The 15812-nt window shown below is 40.2% G+C and overlaps 1 protein-coding gene across 1 annotated transcript; it reads left to right on the top strand.

Annotated features, from left to right (window-relative positions):
- The first annotated feature begins 331 nt into the window (after window positions 1–331).
- ywhae1 (tyrosine 3-monooxygenase/tryptophan 5-monooxygenase activation protein, epsilon polypeptide 1) lies at window positions 332–14803 on the top strand. Its single transcript, XM_084351306.1, has 6 exons — window positions 332–576; window positions 3345–3544; window positions 4969–5075; window positions 5381–5587; window positions 7048–7184; window positions 13590–14803. The coding sequence occupies exons 1-6, from the start codon at window positions 513–515 to the stop codon at window positions 13640–13642; spliced, it is 768 nt and encodes a 255-aa protein (XP_084207432.1). The 5' UTR covers window positions 332–512; the 3' UTR covers window positions 13643–14803.
- The last annotated feature ends 1009 nt before the right edge of the window (window positions 14804–15812 follow it).

The following is a 15812-nucleotide window of genomic DNA, read 5'->3' as shown; positions in this document are numbered from 1 at the left end:
ACAGGATTTAATTCCTGCCGTAGCAAACCGTGGAGAAAATACACTGATGTTGACGAACAATCGCATAGCCGTGTAGTTGTGGGGCGTGGGGAACAAGGAAACGTGACAGATTTATATTGTGTTTTTACACACAACTAAGATATTTCTGAAAAACACTAGGGTCAGAATCGACTTTAATTTTACACAACGACTGTCACAAAGTCAAAAGTGGATTTCGTGGTATTTGCTGTAAACGAGCTTACACAGATCATCCTTGCTGTTCTCATTTAGGAGAATATAAATGACTGGGGACGTATCAGAGCTGGTGATTCATGTGCGTATGTGCAGTACGCGGATGAGACTGGTCGCCATCTTTACTCCATCCAAGCACAGTGCTGCCGGTGGGGCGGAACACCACTCATCGACCCCGTTGATTTCTAGGAACCGCCGATAGACCTGACACACCACCGTGTCTTACGCTGAAGAAATATCACTTCGAATAGTTCGCTACTGTACCTGCATCTCGATACACAATGGGAGAGCGAGAGGACTTAGTTTATCAGGCAAAACTCGCCGAGCAGGCAGAGCGATATGACGGTAAGTCACACTTTGAGGGCTCGCTCGGAGTGGGACATGTTCGCCGCAGGGATTTTTTCTGTGAGCTAGCTAGCCTTAGCAAGCGATAACGGAGCAATGCTCCACTAACATAGGTAACCTTAGATCAGTGTTAGCCGTAGCTGACGAGAGAGCTAACGTGGCTAAGACAGTCGCCATCCAGCTAACTATTCACTGACATGGAGATGGTTTCTTTTCGTAAGAAACTATTGCAACGTCAATGCCAGGAAGTCTCTTTGTTTTATACAAAAATGTGCGGATGAGACTGACGGTGAATAACGGTAGCTGGGGGGCTACAACAAAATGGCGGATAACAGGAGCGTGTGCTGTCAGGAGTTGCCTCCCCTGCACCATGCTAGCTCCAACGCTATAGCTTAACATGAGCTAGTGGATTGGTTAGCTAGCTACCACAATTAAAATCCAGTGTCATGTTACAGTCTATGTAACCATAATAACGTGCCAAGTAATTTATTTTTTTAATTAATTAATTTTTTTCTTGCGTGATTCTGTTATATATTAAAGCCAGCTCTTAACATTAACGAGGCGTTAGCTACATTGAAAGGTCAGCTACTTGAAGCCCGCTACCGTTCTGGGTTAGCAGGGAGTTTGAGGGCAGCTGTTCACTAGGTGGGGTGTTCCCCTACCAGCCGGCCGCACGGATCGATTGGCGAGTGGGTCCCTCTTCCTCTCTCTGGTACACTCCTGTCAGACTGTCATACCATTACAAGCCCTGTAGAGGCTGTTTTTAGACGGCTGCCTTTGCCACCGGTCATACGTTGCTCAGTAACGTTAAATGAATGTGCCATGACTCATTCACAGGATTTGGACCGAGTGTATGATCAGTGATTTATAGTTTACTGGCTGAGTGGTTGCCTTGATGGCATGTAGGCGAATTCATATTGTCATTTTGCATTAGGTTGTCAAATTTTTAACATTTTATTGAAATATTCATTTTTGAAGGGCTTCATAGATACGCCTTAAACCGATGAGCTGTGTTGTCGCTTTACATCAGCCTCTGTCTCAGACTCAAAGTACCCATCCTGCACGTTTTACCATCTGAACCACTAAGTGGTCGGTCTTTTAAAGGTAAACCAGCAGTATTGGCTTTCAATACCACCATACTTAAGCGTATTACATATCAACGAAGTGAGTGATGTGCCTTTAATCCTGTAGTTAGATGATGCAACATTGTTAAATTTAATCTTTACAGTATGTGCTGATGTTTGGTCAGCGAAAACAACATGACCCTATTAAAACAGCATCGTTTCAGAAATGTAGGCTTCTTTATTCAATGCGTCTTGAAGCACCTCAATCCATAGCGTCCTCAGTTTTCTATATTACAGTACACAGCTACCTTGTCATCATTTAATACAAGCAGTAAAAATAATCTAAATTCCCAGTTTAGTAAGGATCTTCTATTGAGAGTCCTTACTACAACAGACTACAGCAACAAAACATGAATCCATCTGTAGGGCATTACAAATGTGCTGTTATATACACAATATTGTTTTCTCGTTAGTTCTAATGGTGCGTTCATACCACACACGAAAAGAATATTGGCCTTGCGTCACAGTGCAAATTTGATTTTGGGATTATTCATTTTCACGTTACCCGCGCAGCACCCAGCTTGCTGAATTTCAGTGCAGCTTCTAACACAACCTGAGGCTGACTGGTGCCCAGTTCTCAGCTGTCCATCTGTCTCTGGTGAGTGGGACTTTCTTAATAGGTGCGTTTAGAAACAATAAATGGTAACTGTGACCAGCATGTAGACGTAGATTGAGATTTTTTACCACATCGGTATGAACCCAATACAAAGATTTCGCTGTGATCAAACTGTAATAAATGGATCAATAGGATGCCAAACTAACAACATCATAATGCTGCCTTGTAAAAAGCTTGAGTTCATGCTTTGTCTGGTCTGCCGACTAGATGACAAACAAAAAAAATTAAAATTTCTTGTTCCCTGAATGAAATCAGGATTGATCAGGGCTATGCTGTGCATATTTCCATAAATTACCAGGTATTCCAACTTTCTCGCTCACTTTCCTCCACACCAGCTCCTTTTTTGTCCTGTCTGGTATGGGTAGATGTGTTGTTGTGCAAACAGCCATGATTAGTGATTATTATCCTCTCCTCCATTGCTTTTCATGAATATCTGGACATCAGTGATGTTAACGTCATGACGTCAGTTTGAACGCCTCGCTTCATTTCAATATTTTCAACTCACACAAATGCGTGAATGAGGTCATTATTCTACCATAATGGCTTTGGTAGAATAGAATAGAAAAAAATCAATCATTATAAACTGTAAACTTCCAATTCTGCCCTGTCACTGCATGGTTGCAGAACCTTACAAGTCCACCTCATTTACACAATGCTTATTAGAATAGAGAAATTTCCTCACCTCCACTTTAGTCAACAACTACACTGACTGCACAGAGTCATCCCACTGCACAAAACCATATGCAGATTACAGGACATTATACAAAATATTACAGGAAACAATGTGGAAACTTGCACTGCTTGCAAGAATGAAGACAAAAGATATCGCAAGTGACAGGGACTGGAAGAAGTAATCTGTAACATGACCAAAAACATTAAACCCCAGTTCTTATAATAGCCCTCACTCACCAAGGCGTGGGGTATTGCTGTAGCACCGTCACCACATCTCCTTCCTGTGGCTGTATCTGAGCGGGAAAATGTGTCTGTGTGCAGCTTTTAAATGAGTGTTACATGCGTCTCCTCAACAGAGATGGTGGAGTCTATGAAGAACGTGGCAGGCATGAACCTGGAGCTCACAGTGGAGGAGAGGAACCTACTATCGGTGGCCTACAAGAATGTGATCGGAGCTCGGAGAGCTTCCTGGAGAATAATCAGCAGTATCGAACAGAGAGAAGAGAGCAAGGGTGGAGAAGAGAAACTGAAGATGATCAAGGAATACAGGCAAAAGGTAAAGCACTCTGGATGTCACGTCTTATCAACAGGCTTAGCATTTGTATTTAGACAGTGTCAGGAGCACTTACATGGATTTGCCGTGTCCCATTGTTTCAAATATGTTCCAGCATGTCAGATTTGCTGTGCTAATGTGAGACCACTAACTCATATGGATAATAGACACTATGAGCAGCTTGTGGACAGACTGCATCTGAGTCATAGTTGGCAAATCCCCCCCTCTCTCCTGCTTTTATGGATGGAAATAAGAGCTGGTTATTAATCTGGGAGAGGCTGAAGTGTGTCAGGGAGATGGGAGAGGCAGTTGGACTGCAGTCAATTACCTAATGGGATTCAGGGATGGGTAATCCTGCTGTTGCACCTTCATGTCGTTCTCCAAGTCCTTTGGTTGACACATTTCTTCTGCCACTATCACAGCACCTGTTGAGAATTCAGTAACATGTAAATTGGAGTATTAAAATTTAATTAAATATGGAAGCTACAAGCAGACCATAAATAGCTTGTTTTTTAGAATGGCAGGTATAGTCCAAAGGAGGACACAGACCGCTACAGTTGGTGTACTTCATACACAGATGTATTTGCATGTTTGTTAGTGATACAGTCCTCGTGGTCATGCAGTTTTGGCCACTCCCATCTATCCCCTCAGTCACAAACATCTGCTAGCAGGACTTTGCAAATTTGTTGCGCTGGTTATACCAAGAGGGTACTGCAACACTGAAATCAGCAGGAGGAGAGCTATTTAGCTGTTAGCAGCCAGTGAGCAGCAAGTTTGGCTAAGGGAGCTAACAGCTAAGAAGCTAATAGCATAAATGCACAGCAGGACTGAGAGTTTCTGTTCAGAGGAATATGAAGCATTAAACATTGATCTGCAATGTATTAACACAACACGTTTACAGTAAATACATGTGATGTCAGTGTACAATTGCCAAACTTAAGTCAGAGGTGAAAGTGACCAGATACAAGCAGTGACCAGGTGGTGGAGCTTCAGGGCACAACGACCTCAGTACAAAGACAGAAACAACTCAGACTAAGACACAGAATTTTTCCAGAATCCATGTTACTAAATTTTGCATTTGCTGTTTTTTTTGTTCTGTTTTATACAGTTAAAGGATGTCTTTTCAATTTGTTGTAAATCTATTTCTTTGAATCTAGCAAAATGAACGATTATTACTTTCTTTAAGATTTGAATGGTGGTTTTATAATGCCAGTAATAACTAACAACTAAAAATTGTAATAAAATGTAGAAACAACATTTTGATTGGTGATCTGTGTTGGCTGATACTGCTTCCACCAATCAAAAATCAGCCCCAAAAATCCTGATTGGAGCACCTTAGATGTAAGGCAGGCGTAGGTGGAAAATGATCAAAATGTTTTTGATGGTTGAATATTATTCATTATTTATTTTATTTGTTTGCTTGGCAGGTTGAGGATGAGCTGAATGACATCTGTCGTGACATTCTGGAAGCACTGGATAGTCACCTACTCCCTGCTGCTGTCATGGGAGAATCTAGAGTCTTCTACAACAAAATGTAAGAGCTTTGTGGTCTGAATGTAAATTAATGGATAAATAAATGAACCATCATAAGTACTTGCACGGAAGGATGACTAAGTTTTTTGTTGGGGAATTTGACAAAGTAGCCAAGGAAACATGGCAATACCAGTTCACTTTACATGAATGTTTTACAGTGTATAAAGTGAAGACTCATGTTGTATGTTGCACAGCTAGGTCCATCAAGACCATACCAGTACCATAATTAACTTATGACTTTCATTCAAAGAAAACTGTAGTTGTGAAAGTTAATTTTGTGGCCACTTTTGTGTTCCCCATCTTCAGGAAGGGTGACTACTACAGGTATCTGGCAGAGTTTGCCACTGGTAACAGCAGAAAGGAGGCAGCAGAGAACAGCCTGGTGGCCTACAAAACTGCAACTGATCTAGCTACAGCGGAGCTGCCTCCCACACACCCCATCCGCCTTGGCCTCGCCCTCAACTTCTCCGTCTTCTACTACGAGATCCTCAACTCGCCTGACCGCGCTTGCAGGTTACTGTTTCAGCAGTACACTTTCACTAGTGTTTCTTTTTTCTTTAATCAACAATGGTAAAACAGAATCTCATCTTTAATTCACATAGCACCCTTTCAAATTAGATAACAAGAGTTTTTTTATGGATCAAACGTGTTGGCCATAAAGAATCAAGGTACCATCTCTTGTTTTTAAATCTACCTCTACTAGCCCTCCCCAGCTGCAGTGCACACGGTAACCACCATAGCCTTTCTTGTGACTAGTGAGGCTGAAACTTTAAAACCTCTTGTTAATTTTAAAAAGTATTCACCCCTGTGACCTCTTCATGTTTTATTGTATCACAACACCAAATCAAAACCTTTACAGATCAGTCTAAATTAAGTGCAAGTATGAACCACAAAGAGGTTGATATAATAATTCTCCTCAGGTCAGTATTTAGTAGTTTTCAGCTATGTACACAACATTGCTCTGACTCTGACAGTTTACATGGTAATAGTGATTGAACAGCAGTTTTCAAGTCCTGCCACGGATTCTGGATCCGACTGAGAGCTAGACCTGGCCACTTTAGAACATCTACGGTCGTGGTCAAAAGTTTACATACACTTGTAAAGAAAATGTATATCATGGTAGTCTTCAGTTCCAATGATTTACATTGTGGTGAATGTGACAAGTGTTGTAAAGCGCTTTCAGTGGTCTGTTGACTGGAAAAGCACTATAGAACTGTAAGTCCATTTCCTTTTGACAATGATCCCAAACACGCAGGCTAGAATTGAGGTTTTGGAATGGCCTTAGCAAAGTCCTGACTTGAACCCGATCGGGAACATGTGGACTGTACTGAAGAACCGGGAAGCAAACAACTTCACCAATTCTGTCTAGAGGAGTGGTTAAAAATTCAGCCAGAGGCCTACCAGAAGCTTGTGGATGGCTATCAAAAGTGCCTTATTGAAGTGGAAATGGCCAAGAGACATTTAACCAAATATTAGAATTACTATATATTTGTGACCCCAGCAGATTTGGTCAAATTTTCAGAAGACCTATAATAAATTCATTATTTAAGCAAACTCCATTAATGTTATTTGTGAAGTAGTTTGTGTTCCACTCTTTCCATCACAGACAAATGAGAGCTTTAGAAATCATTGGAACTCAAGACTGCCATGATATACATGTTCTCTACAATGCAAAGTAAATAGAAGCTTTGAAGACATTCTTGTGCTGCACTGGCTTTATGTTCACATATACATAAAGGAATATGTAACAGAAGCCCATTGCAAGCAAACAAGAATACAGTTACATAAACACAATCACTGTCACAGATGGATAAAGTAGAATATATTTTTATATTTTAACATTATGACAGGTTCCATATTGCAGCTTGAAAAATAGCAAGTGAAATATTTTGTGTGAATACATTTTTTGAATTAAAGTTCAAATGTAAACCATGAAGTATTCAGTGATTTTTAACAGAAGTCTCTTTGCTCAGGTTGGCAAAGTCTGCGTTTGATGAAGCCATCACAGAACTGGACTCACTGAGTGAAGACAGCTACAAGGACTCCACACTTATCATGCAGTTGTTACGTGACAACCTGACACTATGGACTTCAGATATGCAGGGAGAGGGTAAGATACCATGGCGCCCCCAGTCATAACACTATCTAGGACATTGTATTCACATTGTACTGTTAGTGTATTGCAATTTACCTGTTTGTCTCTGAAGAACCTTTTTTTCCAGAACTAGATGCTGATACGCTCATACACTATCTCACTTATCTCCTGTTACCTGCCTAACAGGTGGGACACATAATGCGTGAGCAGCGCGTATGTGGCAGAATGGGTTTTCAGCACCCATGTGAATGGGTTCAAGTAGCCACACAGCTGGCTTGAGCAGTGGGGCTCACTTGCGTCTCATGCAAGGCTGCAGTGGTGTGGCATCCAGTCTTGCCGTTTTTTTCCATGCCACACATGCAGTTCTTGGCCAAAATAGACCTGAAAACGATCTGTGGACAGTAGGGATGTCACGATACACTCAGCTCACGAGACAAGACGATACACGATATTGGGATGACGAGACGAGACCAGATTTTAACATTATTTTTAAAATAACTTCTTAAAAATTGTATTTGATCGAAAGTCACAAAATGCAAAACAACCATTTTAAAATGGTTTAACTAGTAATCATCTTATAATGAATATCACTTCAGTTCTACATTCTGACTAAGTATGAATTATCATATGCAGTAAAAGACACAAACAATATGTAAGCACTGTAAAAGGTTTTGCCACATCTCAACTGACTGCCTTATCTCCTGTATGAGTCGTCATTAGTCTCTTCAGACCTGATAACTGCATGAATTATGTGTGAGCTTCTAACTCTAATTGAAGCTGTGTATGACCTTCTCACCGAACAAATTGAAAGTAAAAAACAAAAACAGTATAAATAGCAAAGATAAATTATAGTAATAAGTTTGTCATATTTTTTTTAACTACAAACAATAAGTGCGAACCATAATCACAGTAGTACTCTCTCAATACTTAAAGTGCAAACAGATACTGACCAAATTTCCCTTCAAGCATGACGCAGCTGAGAGCTGGCTACATCTACACTGCCCAGCCTAAGGTATGGCCATGTTCTTTTTCAGGAATATAAGCATGTCTACGTTTTCTGGCAGCAGTTGAGACCTTTGGGCACCAACTATGTCTCCTGCAGTCGAAAAGACACGCTCATTAGAACTGAGGTATCAGGTTATGTGCGTTTGGCGGGATGGTGTACTTCTGTTCTAATGTGTGGAGGAGTCACTGATTTTCCACCACGGAAAATGGCCTCATATCAGCTGCAGTGAAAACGCTGATTGTTATTGCCGTAGCTCTAGCACTTGACTGTGGAAGTTGAGATGCAAAGGCATTTGTCAGCGTTGTCTGGCCTGTCAGTGTTTTATTCACAGGCACAGTTGATTCTAGAAGAGAGCTGTGGTGGTTCTGGAGGTGCCTTTGCATAGTGCTTGTGTTAGCCGCGGTGTACGCCACTATTTTCTTACAGTGCTTACATATTGTTCGTGTTTTCTCAGTCACTGTTGCCATTTATTGTTTCCATCGGGCACCCAAATTGCTGCCATACAAACGATTTAGAAGTGGAAGGGGGATCTTCTATGCTTCACAAGACGTCACCGCAGCTTACTTGGAGGCGGGGCGGGGCGGGTGCGGCCCTACACCGGAGCAGGTCCATCGTGAGCTCAGCTCAACTCAGCTCAGTAAAACTGGTCATGGAAAAGCAAATCAGCAGGGCTTGGTTTGACTCAAAGCAGCCAAAAGTGCTGGTGGAAAACCAGAATTCGTCTGTATTCAGACTGTTTACACTGCTTTGTGTACTGGAACCCTGTCGAATTGATTAACAGTCTCGAGTAATTAGATGTAATTGGATGTGATTTTATTCTTTGTTATTGGGCTCTGTAGTTTGTAGATACGCCTGCTGCTGAAGTTGTTAGAACATGCACAGTGTCTGACCACTCTAAAAGGCTCCAGCAGATCTGCTCCTGTCTCATAGGGATCCAAGTGAAGGCTGATCTGATTTCTCTGATCTTGGATTGGATTTGACAGAACTTGTAAAAAAAAAAAAAAAAAAAATCTAAGGAAAACTGTCTGTTGAAAGTCAAATACAGTGAAAAGTAAAGTCATGATTTAAAGGCCACACTTACATTAGATCTATGTTAAATGATTTGATTAAAATATCTACTTTTCTGACCACTATTGTGATTGTTCAAATCATCTGCCCCCTCAAGTGGTTGCACGTTGGTTGCACCAGCTAATCTTAAAATTGCTTAAGCTCGCCAGCAAACGTTAACGTTGCTAATGCTAACTAGCTAATGTAAGGACAGTACAGTTGGGTGACTATTGTAGAAATAAGCCTTTTTGTTTGTTTTTTGTCCCCACAAACTGGCAACTACTGAGACTCTTGATTGCTGATGAAACATTGGTACCACATGATACCAACAGTGTTATACTATTGGCTGACAAACCTTGGTAGAAGCTGGGACCAAATGACACAATTCTTATACAGAAACGATCATTTTTGACCCAACAAAAGTTTTAAGATTTTTAATTCACAATCATAATAATGGTTTTAAGAAAAAGAGATGCTTTCTATTGTGCACCTTTCTACAAGCTCTGTAGATGTATTATCTTTATGTCTACCTAAAAATGTTATTAATATGACCTTTAAGCTTTCTACAAATTAAACAACACACAGAATAAGCTACAAAAATAAAGGACTACAAAAACGCAGTTGCTTGTTAGTTAGTTCAGTCAGAGAAGTCAAAAGTACAAAGTGTACTTGCCAAGTTTTTTAAAGGTGCAATATGTAAGAATTTCAGCTTAAAACATTAAAAAATTAACTATCATTATTATATGAAGAAATAACAGTGTTGACTATACGTCAAAAATGTATTGTGTTGCAGAGATATCTACCAAAGTAAGCACGTTACCCTCGGCCCATTCTGTCTCATAAGAAGACGTTGTACCTCAGGAAGCGATGCACAGCTCTACACTTTAGCTGCTTGAGGTAGCCTAAGCTGTACAGACTGACAGGAAGAGCTGCATCACAGCCCTGAACACTGGGGTTGTGATGTTTGAAATAGAAACAGTCTACTCCTTGTTTTTATTTTTATTTTCTTTATTATTTTTACAAACTTAACAAAATATACAGAGTCGTTTTTCTTCTTCCAAAAAGCCAATTTTGGAGAAACATACATACAGTTGTCTCATAGAGAAACTATATCAACCAGACAACAGAGAATATTTCTTTTGTTTTTCTGCAGTAAGCTACAGAGTAAATCTACTAGAGATGTGAGCTAAAATCACAGCACTTGAAATATAAAAAATTTCAAGTTGTGATTTTGATATATAACAATGATAAATTGTTAAAGCTCGTTTGATTCACTGTTTCTCTTTCTCCATTTATTGCAGCAGCTTGCGTTTGCTGTGTTGCAGAGTATCCACCTTTTTCATTCTCAGTGACTCGTCATCTCTCCTCTCTTTCTCATTTCCTTTGCTGTAGAGTCCTAAAGGAAACAAACCTGACTGTTCATTTCCCATGTTAACTTTACTTTGTAAGTTTTGCTCACCCATGCCTTGCCATGTGTGTGGCTGCCTTTTTATGCTTTTCCTTCTAAATGTTCCTCACTAAATTGCTCATGGTTTAGTAATTCAGTCCACTCACCTGTTGCTTTGTCACACACTCATTCTGTTAGATCCTCTCTTAACTGTTGGTAACAAATTGTAATCTGTTACTCAGTTTAAACAAAGTTTCTTTTGGATAGTTGAGCAGAGCTTGACTCATGTTTGTATAGTATGTGTTCACTGAGTTGGCAGTTCAACTTGTATGTACACCAAGGGGTAGAGGTTTAGATCCTTTCATTGGCATGCTGAACTGCTTGCACTGTATGCACTACAACGGTGAACCATTTTAACACGTTGCCCACGTTAGGACAGCAAAAGAAAAAAAAATGTTGCTTCTCAATTATGAGCACCAACACCAAACAAGTTGAGTTTTTTTCAATTTTTCTGATCAACTGAGTTGATCTTTTACAAAAACTTTACACATGCTGATCTTTTTTAAACAAAAGTAACCCTTATCTTGTCAATGACCACTTACAACACACTAGAAGTGTGGCAGTGTCTGTATCTACCGAGGGTGCTCCGATCAGGATTGTTGGGGCGATCACCGATTGCTAGAAGTATTGGCCAAAATAAATAATGAAAAAATGGAAATAAGTAATTATATTTATGTAACATCGATTTAAAGAAATAGGTTTAAAACAAAGTTTTCTCTAAACTGAAAAAAATTGTAATTAAAGTCTGAGTTGTCTACTGAGGTCTTCATGCCATGAAGACACTGCTCCACCACCTTGTCACTGATGGTACCTGGTTACTTTCATCTCTGACAGAAGATTCCTAAAATGAACACAGATTTAAATTGGTGTAACTCAAAACTTAAAAGTACTTTTACCCTCAAACTGTACTCAGCTAAAGTACTTCAGTGCATTTATTCAGTGTAAACTTGTTGTGTTGTCACATTAAACTGCAGTTCAGTGTTTCACACTTCATGTTTCTCTAAACTGAAATTCTCAGCCCTTCTGTGAGTTTAGCTCCGTCAGCTGTAAGCGGTTGGCTCAATCAGCTGTTAGCTCCACTAGCTGTTAGCTCTCACGCTGTAACAAATGGAATTGCATCATCTTCCCCCCAGGGATGACAGAAAATGTACTTGTTGCCTACAGACAATCCCAAATGATGAACTGAACTGACTATGACGGAGCGTGTCTTCTCATGCTGTTTCCATAGTTCTCCACAGCACTGTCAGAGCTAGTTACAATCACTGGCTGATTTCTCAGTTCAAGACCTAGCGATACGAGAAACATTCCGCGGTACCAGTCCATCTATCTCCTCAGTCACAGTCAGCAGCTTGCTGGCAGGAACTCGCAAATATGTTGGGTTGCACTGGTTAAATCAAGAGGGCACTTAAAATCCATATTGATGTTGACAGGAGGAGAGCTAGTTAGCTGTTAGCAGCCAGTGAGCAGCAGAGTCCTGTGCTGTGTGTGGCTGTGACATTTTAGCAGCCCTCAGAGTAACTGTCTTGTGTGTATGTCTGATCGGCTCTTCTGATCAGGCTTTTTAGAGACTACAGATCAAATGTTTTACAATGCATCTTGGTTGATAATGATCAGTGTCCGATCAATCAGAGCATCCTTAGTATCTACAGAGACTCTGTCGCCTGCCTGTATTTTTTTCTTAGTATTTTGCTGCATTCAAGACTTCTCTCTCCTCTGCTCTCAATCTGTCATGTATGTATAAAAAGCTGCAGGTCTTTGTGTCTGCTGACCAAGGGCAGGAGTGTGCAACACACACACTCTCATTCGAGCAGAGCAGAGAGGTTAACCTCAGACACGACAAAGTCCACACTTAAGCTGAATTAGCACAAAATCCAGCAATGCGGCACATGTCATGCAAAAAACTTGTTATTTCACTTGGATACGTGTGGATTTGCAGGACGTGGCAGTGCACGCTTCAGCAAGCTCTGTGACAGTCTTCTGAATGCATGTTTTTTTTTTTTCTTTCAGTAATTTGTGTATTTGAAGTTTTTTGCCTTCTTTCATGGCAAGTCGTGCTGGATGTATGGATCTTACACATGCCTTTCATGCTGGTGACCAAAGTTGATTCAACAGCCCTGCAGCCTCCAAAAAATTGCTCTAATGTACATTCCACATTTGCGTAAATACGGAAAAAATTAGCAAATGTTTCTGTCTTTGTTTTGTTTTGTGTAGGATTGCTTCTGACTCTTGTAATCCAAACTTTTTTAATAATTTCAGAGCACTTAAAAGTCAAAATATATTGAAAAAAAGATCGACGTAATCATTTTAGCGGCACAAATGCAGCACGTTCCTGCCTTAGAAGCTAACTGCCTTGTGTCTCTGAAAATTACTGAATCTCATTCAGTCATTTTAGTCTGTAATTGGGTCCTTAAAAGCTTCTGCTATGTTTCTGGCTCAGCTCGGCCCAACTTGCTTATGTTTGGGTTTGCGCTAAAAGTTGTGGATGCTACCTGGTCCGTTTTTTGGTATCGCCTCCGCTGAGGTTCCAAGCAAGCTGAGTCAGTACTGTGGTGTTGTAGGTACAATGGGGAACCCCATAGACAAAATTGTTTACTGTGTGACTAATACTGAACTTTTATTATGAAATGTAGGCCGTTGCATAAACATTCACACCTCTCCTCCAATCACTTCCTGAACCTGATATCTCCAGGTTTTACCCCCACCAGGTCAGTAATGGCCCTTGCATCGCTCTTGGCCAGTTTCCAAACTGAATCCCTGAGGTTTTCAGTTGAACAGTGTTTGAGTTCATTGGCTTTTCTGCAAAATGTTAAGCCTGCCTGCCTCTCACTCACGATAAAAGATGAAAACACTGTTTTGAATAAGCAGCCGGCTGAAGCCATTTTAAACAACAATCACTTACTGTATGTTTTCTCTTGATCAGGTGAAGAACAGAACAAAGAGGCACTGCAAGACGTTGAGGATGAGGCCCAGTGAGACTATGCCACCAACAGCAAACAACTTGAGACCCTCCTCACACTCTTCCCCTCCCCACCTTCGTCCTCCTACACCTTCCAACTCATCTTCCCTCCCTGCTATTCACCTTCCTCTTCCTCCTCTCTCCTCCTTTTCCTTTCTTCCACCTCTGCAGCTCCATGACCCAACAGGGCCAGGAGTTAACAAGTTTATTTTTCTCTTCTTTTTTATTTTTATATTAGCCCTTACATCATTCAAGTAAATACCACTTAATTGAGACAGGAAATATAATGTTAGAAAGCTAAAGAGAGAGTCCCTGGATTGTTTTTGTTTTTGTTTTGTTTTTTGTCCTGGTACAAGCAGTTCTGACATGTTATCATTGTTTTCATTATTGTATTTTTGTTATTTTGCTTTTTTCTCAATATTTTTATCAGTTGCTGGATGTATTGAGAATTTTTTTTTCTTAATGTAATTACAGAAATTAACTTTTATTACTGATAATGTTGACTCTTAGTTATGGGAGCTATTTTATCTCAGTTTTTAGTGAAATGTCATGCAAATCATTTTACCTTTTTATGGGCAGTTTGGAAAACTACAAGTGCCCTTTTTGTTAACTTAGGTTTTCAGAGGAAGTTGGCAAAATTCGCGATATCCATGTGGGGCAAAGAAGTGCTTAACTTTTACACCATAGTGATTCTGTCATCATGTTTTTGTAGTTGTCCTTGGACTGTACTTTGTGCTGAAATACTGTAACTGTGCACACATGCTGAGTCTCTGATGGTTGACTTATCGCTAGCTGGTGGTGGCTTAAAAGAAAAAAAAAACGTTGGAGATTTATCACTTGTGTTGGAAAAAAAACAAAAAAAAACATGTCTCAATGTGGCCCCGCTCCTTGACAGAGAGCCAAAAAAAATTTGATTGTCTGTGCTTGCATGAGTTAACACATATTCTTTTCTGCTGCTTCTCCTCTACTTTTCACTAGTGCTCCTCTAGGTTCAGAGGTTTTCTTTCTTTGCTGTTTCCTTTGTTTCTCTTCCTGTTTTGTTTCATTATGTGTAACTTGGAGCTGATTTGTACTACTGGATATCTGACTGAAGCCACAGACAGGGAATCTGTATTGTTCTGACTGAAACACAGCATGGAATTAACATTAAATAATCTAAATTAAACATTACAAACTGACTTGTTGCTTTAATTATTTTACTGTTTGAATTGTTGTAGCAATGTGCAGGCTCATGCAGGCTGTTAAAATTAGCATTTCAACCTTGTTATGAGCTTTATATATGAACACAGATGTTTCTTCAGAAACTGACAACATTCATCTCAATACCTCAAAATGAGTTGAACCTCAGTACAGTGTCACACAGAGCAGATGTTGCTACTGGAAAAGGAGGTGGCAACTGAGCGTAATCATAAATGTATCTGTTATAGCTATAGTGTTTGAGAGACAAATGCAATGTTAATGCCTGTGGTTCTGCCATGACACTGCAGCTGATGGAAGTGAAGGATGTCTACATAGAGTCCTTCTCAACATGTTCACAGCAATGTTTCTGCGTGGCTTACATTAAAATTGTTTCACCAGGTTTTGTGTTGCCACCATCCTTTATCATGGACTAGTGACTAATGCATGCCATTATCTTGACCGTGTGTGTGCACCCGCCTTTACCTCTTAGGCTATTTCTTTTTCAAGCACTCACTCATACATGTGCATTCTGGGAGGACCCTAAAGCCTTAACCTTTTGCCTCCTTAGATACAGTTTCTCATAACCTTATTGCAGCCTATTCTACTGTTACATTTACCATAATAACAGCCTGAGCTCAGTGCTTAGCCTATATTTAGATTCACAGGTGGAAGTGGAGGAGTCAGTCAGAAAGCATGCAGCATGCATTAACATCTAGTCAAAATGACTTCCTTCCTACAGAGAACTGCTGCAGCTCCTCGACAGCTGCTTGCATCTCCTGCTGAGGAGTAACACTAATAAAGGCGACTGACTCCCTGACCTTTCATTAAACCCAAACATTGGGCCATGACAACGTATCTTGAACATAAATGACAGGATTTCAATTACATTTGCTCTGGATATCATGCTCCCCATAGGATGACACTTACTGTTTTTGCTGCCTCATGCTTATCTTTGAAGTGAAATTGCTCAACAACTTGTCTTGTTAGATCAGATTTATTGCAGAAATT

The sequence above is a fragment of the Pagrus pagrus genome (genome assembly GCF_965226575.1).
Source record: "Pagrus pagrus genome assembly, chromosome: 4".
Lineage (NCBI taxonomy): Eukaryota > Metazoa > Chordata > Actinopteri > Spariformes > Sparidae > Pagrus > Pagrus pagrus.
The sequence above is the reverse complement of the archived record's forward strand: the minus strand, read 5'-3'. Positions and strand labels throughout refer to the sequence as shown.